Here is a 21,953-nt window from a genome sequence, read left to right on the forward strand (position 1 = left end):
ATGTTGAAGGTAGAGCCAAGCGAATTTGCAGATGGACTGGCTTTGTGGTGTAAGGCTCTTCTAGAAACACTTTCTGTCTTGGTTTGCAGGACAGTGCTCTCTCCTGGTGGTACCCCTACCATGCCGGCCACTCCTTCTCCCACTTCTTTCCTGAGTCCTCATCTTATCAACACCTACCCAGGGAATGCCCTGGAGCTTAAGTCCTCACACCCAGTCCTCGATCTGTTCCTTTCTCTAGCTGGTGGCTCTGCTCCCTAGGCAGAGGCAGCCGGTCCGTGGCTTGGATATCATCTCCAGACGGGCAATTCTCAGATAGACATCTGTGGCTGACCTCTCTCCTGAATTCCAGACTCAGTCATCTTCCTGCCTAGCTGGCATGCCCACATGGGTGTTTAATAGCCGTCTCAGGCTAAACACGTCCAACTCCTGCTCTTTCCACACTCATCTACACCTCAGTGAATGGCAACTCTGTTCTTGCAGTTGCTCAGGGCAGAGCCACTGGAGTCCTTCCTTGCTGCCTTTCTCTGCCTTGCTCTGTCAGCAAATCCTTTGAGCTCTACCTCACAGTATACCCAGATTCTAGCCTCTTCTCACCACTTCCACTTCAGCCACCCTCCTAAAAGCTTCCGACATCTCCCACTTGGCACATGACAAGATCTCTAAGGATTCTCTGCTTAGGCAGTGGCCCATCGCCCTACCCCTGTCTGTTCTTTGATCATGTAGCAGGTGGAGTGATCCTTCAGGACTTCTCAGCTCTGGTCATTCCCTTGCTAAAACCCTTCTGTGCTTCCCGTCTCCGCTGAAATAGAATCAGAATTCCTTACCGATCCTTACCAAGTCTTCATGTGACCTGTCTCCACCCACAGCCCTCAACTGCTACTCCACGATGCCCACTCTGTCCAGATAATGCTGACCTCCTTGCTGAACTTCAAACATGCCAAGCATGCTCCCATCTCAGGACCCTCCCACTTAGACTTCCCTCTCCCTGGTTTGCTCTTCCCTCCTCTGACCACTGGCTGCAAATAGCACTCCACCCTAACATCACTCTTGTTCCCCTTGCACTGCTTCGTTCTGTTCCATCGCACAGATTACATCCTGGCACATCACGTAGTTATCTTTTTTGTGTGTCAGGTTTGTAGTTTTTTTTTTTCAATTTTCGTGGGATCGGGGGCTTCGTCTTATTTTCTACCATGTCCATAGTACTAGTACAACAGTTCATAGGTAAGGATTCAACAGTGGTGGAATGAATGAATGAACGAATGAATGAATGAATGGATGGATGAATGAATGAATGGGGAGAGGTGACATGTGTCAGCCTCATAGTCAAATTAGACTTCTGTAAAAAGCACCAACGTTGGACAGCAAGCCTCGAATGTGCAAGTGGGCCTGTCCTGAGCCATTTGCACATTAAGGACTAAGGATACAGTCAGAAGAGGGAGAAAGCTAGAATCCTTGACTTAGGATCCAAGCAGCAGGATTGCTTTTAATACTACCATGGTCTGGAGAGGGTCTCTAAGGAAAGAAAGAAAGTCCTTACCAGTCTTACCTGTAACTGGGCCTAAAGCAGTGATTGCCACATCAACCAAATCCCACTCCTTCTCACCCCCAGAGATTTTCAGTTTAGCAAGGGAAGTAGAATGTGTTTGCAATGACCGTATATATGATGGATCAGAATGCCATAGGTATAAAGGAAATTCGGTATTGTGACTCGGTAGTGGCAGATCTTACCATTGCTCAACAGCCTACAATTTATATAATCTTACATCCTTCAACACAGTTGATTTTAGATCTTCTCAGTGTTGATCTGAGCACCTGCTGTATGCCAAGCTGTGCACTCGATACCGGCACACGCATTACGTAACTTAACCTCTCAACCAGTCTGTGAGAAGTGCCCTTTGTGTGGCCGTCTTACTGAGGCAGAAACCTAGGCCCAAGGAAGTGAATTTCGGTGTGTAAGACCAATCAGCCAGAAAGTAGCACCTGGGATTTAGGGACAGGGAAGATGAAAGCCCCCTCACTCAGAAGAAAGGTGACTGTCTTCTTTTTAGAAAGGTTATTATTTACTCTCAGAAAATCCTCTCTGGTTGGTTTTGTTAGGCTAGGAGAACACAAGACTCCAAGCTTATGCAGCTCTCATGCTCTTAGCATCAAGGAGAAGAAAAGAGCTCTCACGGTTCTTAGGAAAGGTAGCCTACTGTTTTCTCTTACGCTTGAGTTGTTTTGTAAAACACCACTAGACATGGGTCATAAATACAGCTAATGTGACAATAAAGATAATTAAAATTGTATCTGTTTTGGAAAAAAATCATGAATAAAAGGAACAGTTTCTTTTTTTAGGTGCATTGTTACATAAAATGTAAATACTGCAATAGAGACTCTGAACAGTTTGGGGACCTGATGTACTGGTATCATTTTGTTGCAACGGTTTTATAAAGAGAGTCCTGTCTGTAGGCTTTCCTTAAACCATGACACATCAGTTACCTCAAACTTTATTTACTGTTACCTGTAATTCGAGAGTTTCCCATGAATTGTCAGTAGATAAAATATCAACTTTAATATAGAAATTAAGAAATGAAGAGAATAAACAAAACTCAATCATGAATTCAACACTGTGCATGTGTCCCCTGGCCTCAATTTTCCACCCTTCCTGATTTACTTGGATCCCTGAATCAGATGCAGCCCATTCCAAAGAGCCACAATATAAAAAAACCCCAATTACTAGGCTGCATCGAGTCTGAAGTGATGCTTCATCCAAAAATTGCCTTTATTTATTTTAAATTACCTCTATTTCTTGTATATAAACTGTTACGGTAAATTAGAGTACTCAGTAGATATCATTCCTAAAATAATGCATTGATGTGACTTGGGTGAATAATTCTGGGATAGTATTAATATAGATACAGATAATACAATTGTGTCAAACAATGTAGATGGAAGATGGTATGCCCTGAAAAATAATTTTAGCTCAGAAGTTGAACCAGATGATATAAGATATTGATACAATGATCCATGAGCAAAAGCTTAAACAAAATTGTTTCATGAAATAGGAAAAGGCAATAGTACAGAATATTTTGTATATGATTTCATGTATCGATGTATAACCAAATTGCTGAAGTAAATATTGAAAGCTGGGTTCCCTCCTCCCAGATTACTATGTTTCTCTAGACTATATAGTCAGTCAGAGCCACTGGAGCCATCATTTCTCATTTCACCTTTGCCTCTATGAGACTCTCATTACCACTCAGTGCTTGAGGTATTTGAAGTATTTGGCTTCTTCCTCCACTATTCTTCTGCCTTCGGTTATTCCTGTTCTTCACCTGCTACCTCTTATGGTGCAGGCCCTCCTGGGACTTCTGGCGGTGGGGCCTCCGGGGGTGGTGGGGCCTCTGGGGGTGGGGCGGCCTCCGGGGGTGGTGGGGCCTCTGGGGGTGGAGGGGCCTCAGGGGGTGGGGCGGCCTCCAAGGGTGGGCCTTCCGGTTGGTGAGGAGCCTCCTGTGGTTGGGGGGCCTCCTGTGGTTGAGGGGCCTCCTGGGGTGGGGGGGCCTCCTCTGGTGGCAGGGCTTCCTTTGGAGCCTCTTCTGGACCCATGTCTGAAATATCCGCAGGATTCTTTCCTAAGTTCTGTATTTGGAGCTCCTCTGTGTCCTCAGTAGTCTCTGTGGACTCTGAAGTCTCCTCTGAGGAGCCTCCTGGCGTCTCTATTGACTCAATTCCAGCGTTAAGGCTAATGGAAATTATTAAAATCAACAATAATAGTAAAAGCAATGCGGGGAGTATGAAAATTATCTTGTTAAGAACATTCATTTCAGTCTTACGTTTAGTAGGAATGACACTTCCTCCTGCAATTAGATTTTCCTCAGGTGATTTGCTGGGGGTACCACTGTCCACACTACCCCCATTTCCTGGAGCTTTGCAGTCAGGGGGGGCATAGCCCTCCTCACAGTGGCAGTGCCTTAAATCGTTGCAAACTCCTCTCCCATTACACATTTCTTTTGGTTCACAGTCGTACCTAAACACGGCATGATCAATGCAGGAGTAATTCATGCAGACTTTGTATGGGGCACAAAGGGTACCAGTGTCCACATCTCCATCATCAGGGATATCAGTAAGGTTATAGGCATCCATGCTCCAGCAGAAGTCTTTTTCATGAGGGACCTGGATCACTGTATGGTGGCGTTTGATTGCTGGTATCTGTCTAATATTTGTACATACAAGTTTCCCACAAAATATATTCTCATCAGAACACTTAACATATTTTGAACGAGGTGAAGCCCCAAAGCCACAGTTGCCAAACCGGTCCCCTCTGGTGTTCATGGAAATATAACAGTCTTCTGGGGCAGACCTTGCAGGGAACCCATATATATCCATGCACTGAGTATCAGGGTTCTTACACCGGCCCATAAAACAATAGTGAATTACATCACACGCTGTACCATCTTGCTTATAGTGGTCTCTGGGGCATACTCCAGAAGTACCATCACAATACTCTGGGAGGTCACACTCTCCAGAAGCAGAGCGACACATGAATCCCTTATGTCTCAACCGGCAATTAAAACAGCATAGTCCTTCACTACACTGTGCATGCTCCTTCAGCCTACATGTTTGGTCACAGCATGGGTTACCACCACAGTCGGGTCCACAGTCACACTCCTCATTCTGCTCCAACACGCCATTTCCACAGGTGGCTTGCCTACGCAGGCGACCTTTGGGCCGAGGCTTGTTAAATAGGCAGGCCCCTTTGTGTTCCCGGAGGAACTGGTAAAAGTGGTCAGAGCTGCAGTTGCTGAAGCCACTTTCTTTAGTGATATTCTCATGCATGAGGCAAAAGCGTCTATCTTTACAAATGCAGGCCGAGTGGTCGTGCTGAATACCCAAGTTGTGCCCAAGCTCGTGGACCATGAGCGCTGCAAACAGGAGGACATCTTCATGATGGAAGGATTCAACAGCTGCTGCAAAGCCTCTTGAACAGGCACCATTGAGAAACGCCTGTCCCACATCCTCTCCAGGATGATGTCCCACGATCATGTGGGCAACATCGTGCTTCACACGATGGAAGAGCTTCTCCTGTCGCCAGCTATTGAAATTCCTGAGTGTAACTCGCAAGTCCGCTGGGACTTCTATGAGGTCCCCCTCGGTCCAAATCTCCATTCCAGCCAGCACCAGCTCGGTGTTTATTCCCCTAGTGAAGATGTTGGCCAGAGCGGTGATGTCCATTACTCTCTGGACTGTCTCATTGACGTTACTGCCCCACATTTGGAACCGCTGGTTGTTGACCACGACGAACATCTCCACGTACTTGGTGTGTGACCAAAAGGAGGACAGTGCCTGTAGACTGCGAGGCTTCCTGCTCCCTTGTTGCCGGCTGGTGGACACCGCTTGGCTGCCTTTGGAAGTGACACTACAGGAGACTCGAGCTTGGTGTGCCATGGTGTACAACACATGTTCAAACCGTTTTGAAGTGTCCATGGGCTCAATGCCATAGGGTTTCCCCTCCTTAATCAGGAAGCCCCTGAGGCCTGAACAGGTGTTGAGAGAAACAAAAGAACCTGGGACTCCTTCTATGTAGCCTTCATAGTGACAGTCATGGGAGACGAAAGGCATTTCTTGCCCCAGGACACCATTGTGGTAGCTGAAGACTGGAAAGTTATTCACAAAATAGTCTCTCTTCACCCTCAGGTGAATCACCTGTTTCTGGCCCTGCATTAATAGCGTATAGGATGTCTCTTTCACTGGGGTGTCCCTTTCCTGGACAGTCAGCTTCTTGGGGATGACTATTTCATAGAAAGTGTAATCTATAGAACCCAGATTACAGTACAAGCTTGGCAGGAAAATCACCAACAGCAACACAATCCCCAGCCTAACATATGAAGATTCCAGCACTGGCCCCAGCCTGAAGTCCCTCTTTCGCGGAGCCCAAGTCTGAAATGTTATCTTACCCTCTTTCAAGGCCCCTTGGTTTTTCCATAGCGAAGGCAGTATAGAGGCAGAGTTTCTCAAAGAGGCTACCATTGACATGGCCATTTGTCAATCAGTTGATGCTGTGTGGCCTATGTCCCACCGCAACAGCTCTCCCTGGCATGCTGAGACTCGGAGAGTCAGGTATTAGTCCCAGATCTAGGCTGGCTCCCTAAGGGGTGGCTGCTGTGCAGCTCTTGAGTAATACAGACTTTGGGGCTGTATTTCTATTGCTCTTGGCCTTTGGTGGTTCCCTTACCGTACGACTTCCTTCCAACAGAAGCTCTAATGTTCCTTGGGTAAGTTCCCTTTACCTTCACAGATATGCCATGTAAGCAGGCTGTAATGATTCAGACAGTACTATAACTCATAATTTGCCTTAAGTATCCTTATTCTCAGCCTAGGCCACACTACTCCTGATATCCGTTAATCTGCTCATTCTTTGAAACCCAACATTCTGGCAGGAGGTAGGGGGAGGGGACAGGGATTCTTTAGGAATCTCTGAGCAGAACAGAGTTCTCTGTACCCACTGCCTCTTTTCCTCATTTCTGTAGTATTCAGGATACTGTTTCTCAGCCCACCCCTCCTTTGTCAGCCTTTGTTCATAAAAGATGAGTTTAGACATTTTGTATCTGTATATAAACATAATTCTTCCCTACTATGAAATTTTCCTAATGCACATACTAAGTGATAAATGAAATAAAGCTTAGTTTTACCATAGAAGTACACAAGTGACTAGGATCAACATTCAATTCCTCCCAACTGCCCCAATATAAAAACAAACTCTGATTAGGTATCTAGTTACCATTTCATGAAGAAAATACAGAATGGACTGTATAAGAATTTTTTTAAGATTTCTTCACTCTTGTAACTAAAATTGAACTGTAACGTCTATATAAGTCCTTGGATTTGGTTTTGTGTCAATTTCCTGGCGTATTTAGCAGTACTTTCAAAAGGAAAAAAGAAGCACTACCTATCTACTTCCTTGCAGTTATTCTCCTGTACATTCAATGATGAACTAAAATAAGACTGTACATCTTTTATCCTGCACAAAAATTTTGTATCAAGTCAAATATTTACAATATAAAACCTTTAAAATAAAGGTTATGACTACAAGTAACACTAAAAAATGGGGATATGCCCTATCTAATTCAAAAAGGAATGGTACAGAGGCACCTGGGTGGCTCAGTCGGTTGAGTGTCCCGACTCCTGGTTTTGACTCAGGTCATGATCTCAGGGTTGTGAGATCGAGCCCTGCATCCAGCTCCGTGCTCAGCGAGGAGACTGCTTAAGATTCTTTCTTTCCCTCTGCTTCGGCCCCTCCCCCCACTCGCACTTGCTCTATCAAACAAATTAAAAAAAAATGGCTCAGTACCACAAGATCTCAGATATAAGCAGGAGAGCAGATCAACTCAATAATATTTAATTCCTAATACAGATTTTAAAATTTATCATTAGCATCTGGCAATAAGAACTGGTACTGTCATATCACGAATCTATTTAAAAATGTATAGCAAAAAAGGTAAAATGATTTCTAACTGGATTTCTTCTTGTATTTTATATTAGAGGAGAAAGCCTCTAAAAATTATATAATTTGGAAATTATCACAGATTTAAGGTATTTCCCTTATTTTAACAACAAACAGGCAGGGCAAGTTAGATTAAGTCATTTTGTAGGATAAAATAATCAAATCAATAATGAAAGAACACTTCTATTTTTTAAATAAATAAAAATATAACTGAGCATATCCAATTTTCCAATTTCAAATTGAAACATGTTTTCTTCAAAAAATACACATGCACATAAGCGTTCACACACAAGATCTGATTTAGATCAGTTGAGCTCTTTAAGCAATAATTCTTCAATTTGTTCTTTCTCACATGAATACAACAAGCTCTTTTTAAAAAGCTGTCTAGCTTTTTAAATTTTTTGTATTTAAGTAAGCTCTATGCCTATTGTGGGGTTTGAACTCATAACCCTGAGATCAAGAGTCTCTGGCTCCACCAACTGAGCCAGCAGGCACCCCTAAAAAGCATATCTATGTTTAGCTTTGAAGAGCTAAAAGCAGGGCACCTGGGTGGCTCAGTTGGTTAAGCATCTGACGCTTGATTTCTGCTCCGGTCATGTTCTCAGGGTCGAGGGATCCAGCCCTGTGTGGGGCTCAGCACAGAGTAGGCTTGTCCCTCTCCCTCTGCTCCTCCTCCTGCTTGGACTCTCTCTCTCTCTCAAATAAATAAATAAAATCTTTTTTTCAAAAAAAAAAAATCTATCCTCTTATGTTTCAAATAATAGATTTCTGACAGGTATTCTCCTATGCTCATACAATATATTAACCAGGAGATACACAAATTGTTTTACATCAAGCAGCTCTGTAACTATGGTGAAGTCGATAGGCATTTGAGTGAAAGTAATGGTTTTAGTTAAACAGAGGGTTGGCAAATCATGTGGGAAAACTGGGGACTCCAACCTCCCACCTACAAGAATTTTTCTTCACAATGTGAACTTCCTGCAGGTATAGGCATTTAGAGGCTGGAAGAGATGAGGACGATTTTGTTTCACCCCCAGTTACATGTAAAATTTGCCTTATCAGTCACCATGACTGGCATGTCAAAGAACAATTTGCTACTAGCCTACAAACTCCACAAATAAAACTCCACTTGGAAGACCAATAACAGTGTTGAGTCCTTTGGGAACTATTGTTTTTTCAAGAGTCCAGAGTAGGACCCACTTTTGTATTACAACAACTGGACCATCCTCCAGGGCATTCACAAACTTCCAGCATGGTACTCTCGTGTGGATGTGTCTGGACATAGTGCTTATTTTGGGGGCCAGATTAATTCAGCCTGCTTAGGCTAAGACACAGGCAACTGCTGCTCTGAGTAAAAGGAAGCACCATTTTGAATGTCCTTCTAGATCATGCCTAAAATTCACCACACACTAAAGGAAAAAAATCATCCTGAGCCTTTGGAAGACACTTAAGTAACAAATTGAGAAGGGAATGGTAGACTGGGCATACCAGGAGTTTCCTCTGAAGAAAAAGAGTAACAAGGCTAACTACGGCCTTCCTCTCTCCAGCCAATACTTCTGCCCTGAGAAAAACAACAGGTAAACATTCAGTTGTTCTAGAAATAAGTGCAGAGTTTTTCCTGATTGCAGTAAGCAATTTGTAAGACTCCATTTCACTAAAAAACAGTAATTTGATTCAACACTTAATTCAACTCTCAGCTAAGTCTTCTGACCAGTAAATAAGAAAACCTTTTGTTTTTCTCTGCTGCCTAACTCCTAGATTTTGCCATGTTTAAAAGTATTGAAGTCTCAGGGTGCCTGGGTGGTTCAGTCGGTTAAGCATCTGCCTTCGGCTCAGGTCATGATTCTAAGGTCCTGGGATCAAGCCTTGCATCGGGCTCCCTGCTCAGCGGGGAGTCTGCTTCTTCCTCTGCCCCTTCCCCTGCTCGTGCTCCCTCTCCCTCTCTCAAATAAATAAATAAAATATTTTAAAAAAAAAAGTACTGAATTCTCCTTATACAGTATCCATTTACAACAGTTATTCATTGCCTTAGATTAGGAAGCTTTACCTCAAAAAAAAAATCTATTACCCAATGTAATAAGGTAATTCTCACAAGATACTTTGTGTTTTTATCCTACATTTCCAGTCCATCACATACATATGGGGCATTCTAACAACACGTTATCCTGAAGACATGCTCAGCAAAGTAGAAGAGTTACAAAGTAAGTGAGCTCTGTGAGATCAATTTCAATTGAAGAGAATGTGATGGGATGAAAGTGAACTGTGCCTATAGATCATCTCCCTCTGCTCTGTAAATTAGAATTTGCCTGCTAGCCCCTCTATTTACCAACGCAGGCACCTACCAAAAACTGCTACAATAAATAAACAAATAAATAAAAATGGTTTATGGAAGCCCATGTGCACAACAGAAAGCTAAAAAAGCATCCAGCCTTGTTTTCTATTCAAACATCTGATCTCTGGGCCAAAACCACCCTTCCTGAAAACGAAGGGTACTGAACAAAATAAATGTAGCCCAGGGATGCCAACTTGAAGCGCAGGCCAAAACATTCGACACTAAAAGGGCAGCTTTAAGAGACAAAAACTGGACCACCTTGGGTGCTAACCCAATAGTTCAGTTTACATGATATAAAAAGAGCCAGGAGAACAAAGAAAAGGAAGGAAGAAGCAATGGAGCTTGTGAGGCCTGCGGGGAAGGGAAGAGGACTGAGCGGGACCTCAGATGAACAGAAAGAAGCTCTGGTTCTGCATGAAAAGAATAAACTCAAAATCCCACTAGATTTAAGAAACACACCAATACCTTTTAAAAGATATGACAAAAAAGAAATGTTACCACTTTTCACGAAAGAATTAGGGACAAAAAAAAAAAAAAAAAATGAGGACTTAGCTCCCTGCCTCTTCCATCATAGGAGCTGGCATCCTGTGGGTTCCAGCAGGCAGTCTGCAGTATGGCTCCACAAAGGTTTTTTGGCACCAGAGGTAATCTACCCATAGTGCAGAAAACAGATACACAGGGCAAGTGAAACCAGATTCCACAGTACTTGATTCAACTGTTTACTGAACAGAGAGGTCAGTATAGTCGGTCCTTTGTCTACCACTGGCAAATGGTTTTTGTACACTTTATTACAAATAAAACAATCTTGTTTGACAATACCGTCTGTCATCTTATAAACATATGAGAAAACAGTCCTAGAATAATAGTATATCTCTAGGAACTGAGCTTTTCTTAAAAACAAACAAATGAACTATACTATGAATAAGTCCTGTATCTAAATCTATACAGCGTCTTTAATGTGGAAATGAAATTATGATTTATTAATTTACATAAAAATTACTTTATACATTAAAGAATAATTTTTCAAATTGTTAAAAAAACAAAGTCTGAATCTGTCATTATTGGGATTCATGGGACATGGTTTGCTCTTCTATCACTTGCTTCACAATTTCTGCCAGTTTTAGTCGATCTACTTTATCTGTGAATCCACGACCTGAAATGCAAGAAAGAAAAAAGTCAGTCTCCAAATGTAGGTGAGATTCTTGACAGGGACCCAATTAGGTATCCATGTGGTATATGACAGGGGCTCTGTAGGTTGAATCTGCAGCACCCAGTTCATCTGAATTCTGGAAAACAAGTGAAAGGGCCAGATGTCCAGATATGCCTGTGCAGTTAATGTAGGAATAACCTCTATCCCATCATACCCCACTCATTCTCTAGCCTCACTTCACCTCAAAATAGCCCCAGCTCAGCCCTCAAAGATCCTCCATGTTCTACACATAATCACTTCTCTGTGTCCGTGGAGAAAGAAAGAAGTATTTTCCTACCATTCCAGCTGAAGCTTTGCAGAGTATCTCTTAAGAGTTTGCATTCCCGGTTATACTTCCAAGCCTCCTGCATTACTTCATTCAGCTTTTCATCTTCATTCTCTCCTGTTGATAAAGATGAAGAAGTTGTGTTTTCCAGTGGCATCATGGGATTTTAAGTGTCAGAGATGGAAGGACACAATCTCCAACTTCTTGAGAAGTGATGAGTAAAGGTGCAAACTTTTGACAGTGCTGTCACTACCAGTCCCTACATTAATGTAGGCCACTTCTGGGCTTTGCACTCTTCTACTCTGACAGCCTCACACAAATCCTCTGATGTCCCTGGGGTTTTACCACTAGGGAATGGGAAGTAGGCAGAGTCAGACTTTGCTGCTGGGCAAAAACACATGGTTAATCTAAGAGACCAAAAGAAGGGAGAACAAGGCTGAGTGGACCCCTTTCTTCCTCCTAGGCTCATTTCTTACTTTGGAAGCTATCTAAATACACTATTTGAATTCTCTGAAAACCCAAGAAATTTGGACATTTTTCTGGCTTCTCATTCATCTGCTGAGAAGAGCCCATTACACCCCACTAAGTGGAGAGAGACTATACTAAAAGGAACCTCTCACTCAAAAGGAGACACGTACAAGTCACACTCTGGCCATGATACACATAGCAGCAGGGGCCACTTCTGAACTTCTGGAAGGTGCTCTCTTTTATATTCACAAGTTAATGACAGCCTTGCACTCTAAAGGCTCTAGAAATGTCTCCTGACCTTCACAAGCTGATCCTGACCTGTCGACATCTTCCATTCTTCATCTTCTGTCCTGTGCCCTTGTTAACAAACTAAGAAAACACAAAATTGCATGCTGCACTAGACACTGGTAATTAAACCTCCACTAGCAGTTTCACAGAAAACCAAAGGAGGGGCAGAACTTACCACTTTTCTGAGTTCCCACTGCCCTCTCTTTTTAGTGGGCACAGAATAATTTATATAATGTACTTATTTTCTCATAACACAAAGGTGAGAAAGACAACCTCAGATTAAACTGCTCCTTCTACCATGTGCACACACACGTGTGCACGCATGCACACGCACGCACACACACACACACGCATGCAGAACATTCATAAATGGCGTGACCTTTACCAGCCTGGGGGAGAATACACTGAGCAATAACATCTCGGAGCTTTTCCAAGGCAACATTTGAATCCTCTGCTCCATTCTCACGGTCGTGGATATAAACACCGTCTTTTGGCTTGGTGCTTTAAAATTTTGGAAGAGAGGGAATAACAAGGTGAAACTCAAAAACCAACTCTTCACAGAAGTTAACTCTAAACATAAGGCAGCACATTTTTCAGATAAATAATGAACTACAGAGTGTCTCCAACTTCTGATGATATTTAAAGGGCTTATCCTTTCCACCCTCTTAAGAAGTAGCAAAAGGGCAAACCCCTGGCTGACCTTTCAGAACCCTGCACTCAGCCACACCAGCCATGAAGGAGAATCCACAGAATAAGCTCAGTTACCCAAGTAATTTCCTCTTCCTCAGAATGGGGTTGTTCACAGAGTGCAGGGGTTTGAGGCTGACTTTCAGATCCTGGATTCTCATGTTGGCCAACTGTTCCGCGTGAGCCTGCTGGATTCCTGCAACCACCGCCTGAATGTAAACACTGTCATCAGTTCTCACGCTCACTTCGGGGCACCTAAAAAGCTAATCTAACAAATTGTGAAGGAGAAGCTCCAAGAACGAAGAAGGCAATTTCACTGTTATGCTGGCAGTATACAAATTTTGATAAGCCAGAGCATTCTTCTCCACGATCAGCAAGCCCAGGGAATACCAGACAAACCAAGGGCCATACAACAGCTAGCCCTTCCTCTCTGCACAGGGACAGAAATGCAAGTAAGAAATACTAACAAGACTCACATTCACGGTCATTGGCAAGAGCAAGTGTAAAGAGAGGTCTTCATGTACACCAGGGAAAGGCTGGTAAGCTGCTGCCTAAAAAGCCTCCCACAGTGGCATTTATTCACTGCCCCCACTGTGTGGACAGTCATTTCAGTCCTGATGACTCAGAACCCCAACCAAGTCAGTCAATTAATTTACAATGAGAAATAACTGTCATGGAATCTAGACCTTTTGAAGTCTGTGTCTTTATGACTGACCAGTGCGGGCTCTTATTATGGGCAGACCAATTAAGGAAGGTAAAAAATCAGCAGAAAGCTTTCTAAGAACAAGATGATCCCATGTTTATATTTTAAAAAAGGACAAACTGTGCGTATATGTGTGTCTCCCAGGAAAAGATGAGGAAGGATACATTAAGCCAGAGATTACCCCATCCCTGAGGAGTGAGATTGAGGCAGAAATGAAAAGGAATTCATGCTTTTTTAAAATATATACCTCTGTATTGTTTTAATTTCAACAATAAAATTTGACAATTTTAAAAAGTAGTTCCCCGTGAAGCATGCGATTAGATCAGGTAGTGTTTGATCTCATTTAAAGGCTCTGGCTCTGGCTATGCTCTACCGGATCCTCACATCACCCTTATCAGTGATGGCACAACTGAAAAGATGAAAATAGCTCAAGGTTGTGAACTCAGGCTCCATGTCCTAGGCAGGGCTAAGATGGACACTGTTCAACATCTGCATATGTGGCCATTTTTCTACCCTTCAAAGTTAGCCAACTCACATCATGACCCCATAATTTCTTTAAAAATGGGAATACACTGTCAGCTTGCAGCTCCACCTTATAGGCCTAGGGGTCACTCTTTCTCATTAAGAATATTATGCATATCCATATTTGGCTTCATTATATACTAATTCTACAGTAACTCCAGAAAGGAATCTTATTTCTTCAATTCCAAGATCTTAAGGGAAGCCACACTGCAACCCCCATGTGCTGATATAAGCAATCCCTTAGGATTTTGGACTGAGCAAACCAATTTTGGACTACTAGACATATTTAAATCAGAAAGAGAACCACACACAAATGAGAGGTGGCAGAGAACTCTGTTCCTTCCAGCTCTTTCTTTCCCATACTCCAGCAAAACTAAGGGAGGTCTTAGCATTCTTTTTTCCTGGGACATCTGGCTCAGTCGGTTAAGCATCTGATTTCGGCTCCGATCATGATCTCAGGGTCCTGGGATTGAGGCCATGGTAGGCTCCCCACTCAGCGGGGAATCTGCTTGTCCCTTACCCTCTCCCTCTGCCCCTCCCTGTCCCTCGGCTCCTGCTCTCTTTCTCAAACAAATAAATAAAATCTTAAAAAAAAAAAAGAATTCTTTTTTCCTATTCCCTTACTCTTTCTCACACTTCAATCCCCCTCCCGTCTAAGTGGGTAAAATGTATGCCTGTGTCCCTGCGTTTACCTCTCAGCCACACTATGGTCCCACACAACACATCTCATTCATCTGCATGTCCGTCTAAGCAATATCTAAAACCTAAGACACTTCTCTTGACCTAAACCAGCCTCATTCCTGATTTCCCTCTATTTGTCAATAGTATCAGTGAATATGATACCCATTGTCTCCTTATTACCTAGTAAGTCACCCAAAATTGTAGAAATTTGTCTTCAAAAATATTGAACCTATTCACTCATCTCTACTACTCTGCTCCCAGAGCTGCTCTTGGGCTTGCCGATTACTGTGTAAGTCTTAGGTTGGCAAATCTGCAAGTCTGGCTGACTGTCCCTAAATACCTTCCCTTGTGGCAGATCTCTTCCCCAAAATTGACAATGGCTTCTCAGTTATGTCCTACTAAGACTTAAGCCCCTCTGTGTGCTTTCAAAGCCTGGTCCTGCCACATATATTTCACTGACTTCCCATTAATGAAGCCAGGTGGTTTTCCCCACAGATGCACTTTGGTCTATAATTCTTTGCTCCTGTTGTTCACTGCACTTGGCCATGTATGTTGCTTACTCATTTAAAGCAGTTCATGGCTAAACATGTGAACAGATTAAAAACTGCCATGCAGTAATTAATAAATATGAGGGGTTTTGCCTTCTCTTTGGGAACCCTTCCCTGATTACAGCCCTTCAAAGATGTTCTCTTTTTCTGAATTCCCACAGCATTTGTAGAAAATGTAGCATGCAAAGCTCTGATGTCTGAAAAGTTCCCTCCTTATTTCACATGAATTAGTCTTTCCAATCAGTCTTGTTTAAGCCCCTCAGGGGAAGGGAGGTTGTCTCATAGTACTCTGTGCCCCCCCAACCCTGAAGCACAAATATGGAAGATCTGAGTTTTCACTTAGTGCATATTTACTGGGCCTTGATCTGGTCTTTTACTCAAAGAAGCTTTTATTTCAGAACCTGATTTTCAGGAAAGCATGGATGTCTCTCTGGGAAAGACTGAGTTCTTTGCACTGCTCTGCCTTTGACCCCTCCCTGAGCCTTGTCCCAGCATTCCTTCTCAACACAGCCTTCTGATGAAAAAAGTAAGCATCATTCAAAACCTTATCCATCATCAGTTGAGCAGAGGGTAGCACATTATCCAAGGCCTCAGTCGAGTTGAGCCACGGGTGGTCCAATACTCCCTCGATGGTGAGTCTTTCCTCTGGTTTGACCTTCAAAAGCCTGTAGAGAAAAGGCCAACAGGGCTGTCGTGCACAGTTGCTTCCAGAAGGCCAGGAAGTTCCTGGGTCTGGTTCTAACCAGGTCCAACTTCTGACTTTCTACCTACTCCTACAAGCCTAGGCTTTCCATCTATAGGCAGGGGTGGGGATCTAGTACCTAACCCCTGGTGGTGAGGGCACTTTGTCCTTTGGTAGTCCTTTCTACACTAGACAGAGTGAGATAAAAATGGTAGAATAAGGCTTAATCCAGTGATACTTCGGACTGAGTTCAAGATTCAATAAGCCTGCATACAGTTTATAGCTCCTGAGACTTGAATCTCCACATCCATGTCTTTAGGACAGTGGGCTCCAATTTCCAAAAGGGACTCAAAGTGCCCTTTTGGCTGACAGTGTCTACAAAATTAGTTAAGGGGTCATGTGGTTATGAAAATCCAGGTTGCTAATTGTGGTAAAACTGTTAGATGTCACCAAATGGCAGGAGGTGAACCCTTTATTCTAGAAACATTCAAAAGCCAAAAATCTAAAGTCTCTGGTAAGGGGATGGCATTTCCTTCTAAGCCGAATGTTTTGCTCTGTACCATCTACTTTTTGACCCTACTTCTTCACATCTCGTCCATTCATGCTGATGCAACTCTTGGCCCACCTCAGCATGTACCCGGGCTTTTTAGTCCCTCTTCCAACTACACATCCTCCCACTGTAAACATCAGTCAGGACAACATGCATACTTGCTCTTTCAGGTTCTCCGTAACCTTCTGGATCATTCTGAACAAACAGCTTCAGATTCTGAAGAAATGATTATTTAGAAAAGAATCCCAGGGGTGCCTGGGTGGCTCAGTCGGTTGGGCGTCTGCCTTCGGCTCGGGTCATGATCCCACGGTCCTGGGATCAAGCCCCATATCGGGTTCCTTGCTCACCAGGGAGCCTGCTTCTCCCTCTGCCTGCTTCTGCCTGTCACTCCCCCTGCTTGTGCTTACTCTCTCTTTCTGGCAGATAAATAAATCTTTAAAAAAAAAGAAAGAAAGAAAGAAAAGAATCCCAATGCTGAAAGAAGATAACCAATATTGCTCTAGGGACAAGAAATATATTCTATAGAACTGACAAAGAACCACTTAGAGGATATTGATGTTTTGGTTACGTAGCAATACAGTGTGGAAACAGCATGGGAAGACAAGTGATGCTTTAAATATTACCCCTCCCCTCCTAAAAACTTTCACTTGTATATTTAAGAAACTAGTCCGTCTTTATATACATAGATCCTTAACCAACAGGACAAGCTCTCTATTGAAAGGGCGTAATCTCTATAAAGAAATGGCTGTACTGTTAGGAGAAAGCTCCCAGGCACTCCCCCTTTAAAGCTTATCTTCATCATATTACAGATGAAGAAACTGAAGCCAAAAGAGGAAAAATTACTCAGTGAACACCAAGCAGTAGGAGTACCAGAAGAGTGCCCAAATCCCAGGCAGCTGAGCCTCCCACACAGGTGGGCAGGAAAAGCGAATATACGTCAAATTTAGGTCTGACTTCTTACCTAGTCCTTCAGCTACCAAAGGACTCTGTCAACTCTCCCTCACCCACTCACTAGCACTAAATCTTCTAAATCTATCTTAGCAGTGGGGAGGCTAGAGGCCCACACAATCAGCCACCTACCCCCCACAGCAGCCAAGGAATGAAAAGCCAAAATGTCATTGTCATCTTAGCCTGAGTTCAGTTCCTGATGCCATGTCTGTTCCACATGACTGGCTAACATGCAGGAAGGGCGCAACATGGGGCTTACCAATTAAGGTCCTAAATTAATACTCCAAGGTACCTGGGTTCACAACCCTGGGGACAAATTCTAAGAATGCAACAAGAGGGAGCAAAGCTCCATTTTCACCAAGGTGTGGACATGAAGCGCTCTCATCTCAGGCTCCAGGGATAAGATTTCTACGATGTGCCAACGGGAAGGAGCATGCCTGGGAAACTAATGACTTTTCCCTTGTGATCCACCACCTTAAGGCCTCCTTGGCCTCCCCACCCCACAGCCTGGGGACTCACTTCCTCACAACATCTTTGGCCATCTCTGAAATCTGGCTCCACTCTTCTTCTGGGAACTCAAAACTGCCTGTCATGATCTTTCTCCGCATATCCTTTGGGATAGTCCGGCTGTGGTGTTTGGAGTAAAAAGGAGGGTATCCGCACAACATCACGTAGATAATCACCCCTAGGGACCACAAGTCACAGCTCTGAAAGGAAAATGAAAATAGTCACTTACAGCAGAGGCACAGCCCCAAAATAAAGCCCCCAGAAACAGCAAATAACATACACAGGCGGGTATCTCCAAAAATCACTTAATAGAGACTGGAAAAGTTTCAGGAAGTCTTAAGGGAACCAACCTTTCTATCAGAGGCTTTCTATGCCCCCAACACTACATATATGCACACCAGCATATGATGCCAATCTAGGGCGAACTAAACGGTCACTTTTATCCTCACTGCTCAGGCCCAAGCTACTAGCTGATCCTTGGGTATAGGTACAGGGTACTTCATCTCCAGCCAGAGGAACGACAGATATAAGCCAGCTGGTTGGGAAACATGTACACTGTCGATCTGGGCAGGGTTGAAGGTGCAGGCACAAAGCAGCTGAGACACAGGTAGGCTGACCCCATAACACAGCATAAGTCATTTTGCAAAGACCAAAGCAGTTTGACACAGATCAGGAAGAGGCAGGAGAGGGAAGAACAGGAGGTCTAAAAGCACTCCTCTGGCCACAGATGATTCACTACACCCATTTGCAGGACCAGACACCATTCTTGGAGAAGATACTCTGAAAGAAAGAAAACTGCCACCAACTATTTTGTCTGTGGCATTAGGTGCCTTCATGGGCTACGGTCACAGCATGATTATTAATAAAGGACTCCTAATTTAGTTAAATGCAGCTCTACCTGCCTCAGAAACTGGATCCTCAGAAGCTTCAGATCAAGCCTGTCTTGAATCACAGGACAAAAGCAGAGTCTGCCTGAGAAAGGCAGCAGGGAGCCTGCCATTACGGCCACATCTTGTGTCCTGCTGATAGAAGCCTAGAAAATGGGAGGTCTCAGGTACTCCCACCCATGTTTTGGCATCATACTAATGGGTATTTGTAGATGACACGACCCCGGCTACAAAACATAATTATAAAATTATAGAGGTGAGGTGCCTGCATGGCTCAGTTGGTTAAGTGTCTGCCTTTGGCTCAGATCATGATCCCAGGGTCCTGCTCAGCGGGGAGTCTGCTTCTCCCTCTACCCCTCACCCCGCTCATGCTCTCTCTCTCAAGTAAATGAATGAAATCTTTAAAAAAAATTACAGAGGTGAAAGTAATATTAAAAACAGTTCAAATCCCTCACTTTCCACATGAGGAAACTGATACTACAGTTTTTAAATTAAGATTGATGTATTATTTAACTTTTACAAAATTTAATTACATCCTATTACATATTTTTGTTAAAAAAATTATGTGCAGGGGCACCTGGGTGACTCAAATGGTTAAGGATCTGTCTTCGACTCAGGTCATGATCCCAGGGTCCTGGGATTGAGCCCCACATCGGGCTCCCAGCTCAGCGGGGAGACTGCTTCTCCCTCTCCCTCTACTATTCCCCCTGCTTGTGCTCTCTCACTCTCTCTGTCAAATAAATAAATAAAATCTTTAAAAAAAATTATTTGCAAATGTAGCTTTCGGTGTTCATTTAGCTGCCAATAAAAAGAGGATTATCTCTAGACTAACATACATACACATTCAAAAGTAGTATGAGCTGTTTATTATTTCAACATGCTGTTCATCTACAGTGTGTAATTTTTATGAATGCCATGCTAATTCATGAGCACCACTAGGTTCACAAAATGGAACAGGAAAAGAAGACAAAAATACTACTGGAAAATAATATATCACACAAGAATCCATTGCATTCATGCTGAGAAAATTTTAGCAAGTAAATTAATGTCATCTAAGTGCTTCTACCACTCACTTCCTGCATGCATCAAGAAGCAGAAAGCAGTTTCTGACTCTGATGCTATAATCGGCACAGCCCTCAAACCTTCGCTACATTAGGAGAGAGATGACTATGGTTTTGAGTTTGTAGGGTAAGAAGGTGTGGAGCAGTGATTTCCTGGGGACTGACCAGTGTTAAATATGAAAGTAGGTGTTTAAGGTTCTTGGTTACAATGTGCCAGTGACAGTGTGGAGCACAGGGTCCTGAGTGGCAGAGAAGCCTGTGTGTTCTTTCTTATGTATGCCTGTGTGTACGTGTGTGCGTGCTATAGGAATATGTGGGGCCCTCTACAGTGTGGGACCCAAGAAGAGCCAATCTACTGCCTTTTCACCACCCTCAGGTCCCTCTCTGTCATCTGTATTCAGCCGTGAGTCCCCAGGCAGCATGATTTTTTTTTTTCTGATCTACCCAGCGACTCCAGGACCTGCTTTAAGAGGCCCTTAATCTTACTCTTGTGTTTTAGAACAGAGACGCTTGATGTGTAGGCTACAGACTGAGAGCTAGAAGACCAGGAACACTTGCTGTGTGTCGTAGACACTGTGCTAAGTTGGGTATTTTATGGGAAGAAAGAATGGTACCGTAAATGGCCATGGAATGTTCTCAGAAATGGCCTCCACCTCAAAAAAAGCAAGACAACCACGTCTTTTAAATGTGGTCAAATGTGGTCAGTGGACTACAACTATCCAAATAACCTACAGGTGACCACTGCCCTTGGTTCCTGCTGCAAAACCTCAGTTGTTAAGAACCTTATTTCATATTTCATCAGACAAAAAACCTGAATTCCAAGGAATCTTCCGCATGTGTGGCTGCTGCCAGCCTTTTGGGCAGGAATATTGAGGGATAAGAATTCCCAAGAATTCATTCCCAAAGAACCACAAACACCTCAAAGGAGAAGAGGGGCTACACCTGAACGGTGTAGGTAAGTATCTCTTCCCCTACCTTGTTATAAGTGTAGGGTGTTGGCGAGGTAGGTATGATGCCAGATTTTTCCTTCTGATGCCTTCTCTGTGCCTCCAGTACCTGTCAGAGTCAGACCAAAGGGGACAATTTACTGAAAACCACACCAATGACCTACAACTTGAGAAAGAATGTTGAAAAAGAATGCTGAAAGAGAGCAGACACTGGCAGTTAACAATTAAAAACAAAAAACAACCATCCAGAAAACACAAACTTTCAAAAACCTTTTTTCCCCTCTTATAACCAGCAATTTATCAGTTTTTGCCCAGGTCAAGGACATGAAGAGCAAGTCCTTGGAAGAGATTTAACTCTTCTTCCTGCCCATCAAGGTATCCAAGATCATGGACTTTTTCCTGGAGACACAGATATCCCTTACACCTGTATAAAAGCAAACCAGTGCTGGCCAGTGGATCAGGTTCAAGGTACTTGTTGCTATCAAGGACTATAACAGTCATGTTTGTCTGGGTATTAAGTGTTGAAGGAGGCGACCACTGCCATCCATGGGGCCATCATCCTGGCCAAGTTCTCCACCGTCTTGTGCAGCGAGACCCCTGGGGGAACAATACTGGCATACCCTGCAGATTCCTTGCAAGGTGACAGGATGCTGCGACTCTGCGCTGGTCTGTTTCCTCCTCACACGCAGACCCACGCTATGATCTTAGCCCCACGCCCATGAAGCTGCTGATGGCAGTTGATGACAGCTGCCACACCTCAGCGAGGGGCTGCAATGTCACCTGGGGCAACTTAGACAAAGCAACCTTCGATGCCATCTCCAAGACCTACAGCTGCCTTACCCTAACTCTCTGGAAAGAGACTGTGTTCACCAAGTCTCCCTGTCAGGAATTCACTGACCATCTTGTAAAGACCCACATCAGAGTCTCCATGCGGAGGACCCAGGCTCCAGCTATGGCCACCACATAGTGTTTTTATACAAGAAGAGTAAAGTGAATTAATTAAACCTGAAAAAGAAAATACCATTTATAACAGAACCATAGAATAAATCTAACAGAGACGGGAAAGACCTGTACACTAAAAACCACACAAATATTGCTGAGAAAAACTAAAGGCAAAAATATATAGAGCAATACAGCTTCCTCATGGGCTAGAAGCCTCAGTATTGTTCAGATGTCAGTGTCCC

At 43.5% G+C, this 21,953-nt stretch overlaps 2 protein-coding genes across 4 annotated transcripts in view; both read right to left on the reverse strand.

Annotated features, from left to right (window-relative positions):
* Positions 1-990: 990 nt before the first annotated feature.
* LOC125283032 (disintegrin and metalloproteinase domain-containing protein 1a-like) lies at positions 991-10,460 on the reverse strand. Its single transcript, XM_048221453.2, has one exon. It carries the CDS (start codon positions 6,019-6,021, stop codon positions 3,328-3,330), a length of 2,694 nt encoding a protein of 897 aa, XP_048077410.1. The 5' UTR covers positions 6,022-10,460; the 3' UTR covers positions 991-3,327.
* A 106-nt stretch (positions 10,461-10,566) lies between these two features.
* The window catches only part of MAPKAPK5 (MAPK activated protein kinase 5), a 33,895-nt gene continuing 22,508 nt past the window's right edge, over positions 10,567-21,953 (reverse strand). The window contains exons 8-14 of one of the 3 annotated variants that reach the window (XM_026514893.4): positions 20,798-20,878; positions 17,887-18,074; positions 15,732-15,852; positions 12,812-12,942; positions 12,426-12,547; positions 11,303-11,407; positions 10,567-10,968 (exon numbers count right to left, since the gene is read on the reverse strand). In XM_026514893.4, coding sequence (XP_026370678.1) covers positions 10,874-10,968; positions 11,303-11,407; positions 12,426-12,547; positions 12,812-12,942; positions 15,732-15,852; positions 17,887-18,074; positions 20,798-20,878 — 843 coding nt within the window. In that variant the 3' untranslated portion in view covers positions 10,567-10,873. The remainder of the gene's footprint in view (positions 10,969-11,302; positions 11,408-12,425; positions 12,548-12,811; positions 12,943-15,731; positions 15,853-17,886; positions 18,075-20,797; positions 20,879-21,953) is intronic. The other 2 variants (XM_026514894.4, XM_026514895.4) reach the window with 2 other exon arrangements.

Source organism: Ursus arctos, unplaced genomic scaffold, assembly GCF_023065955.2.
Source record: "Ursus arctos isolate Adak ecotype North America unplaced genomic scaffold, UrsArc2.0 scaffold_34, whole genome shotgun sequence".
Lineage (NCBI taxonomy): Eukaryota > Metazoa > Chordata > Mammalia > Carnivora > Ursidae > Ursus > Ursus arctos.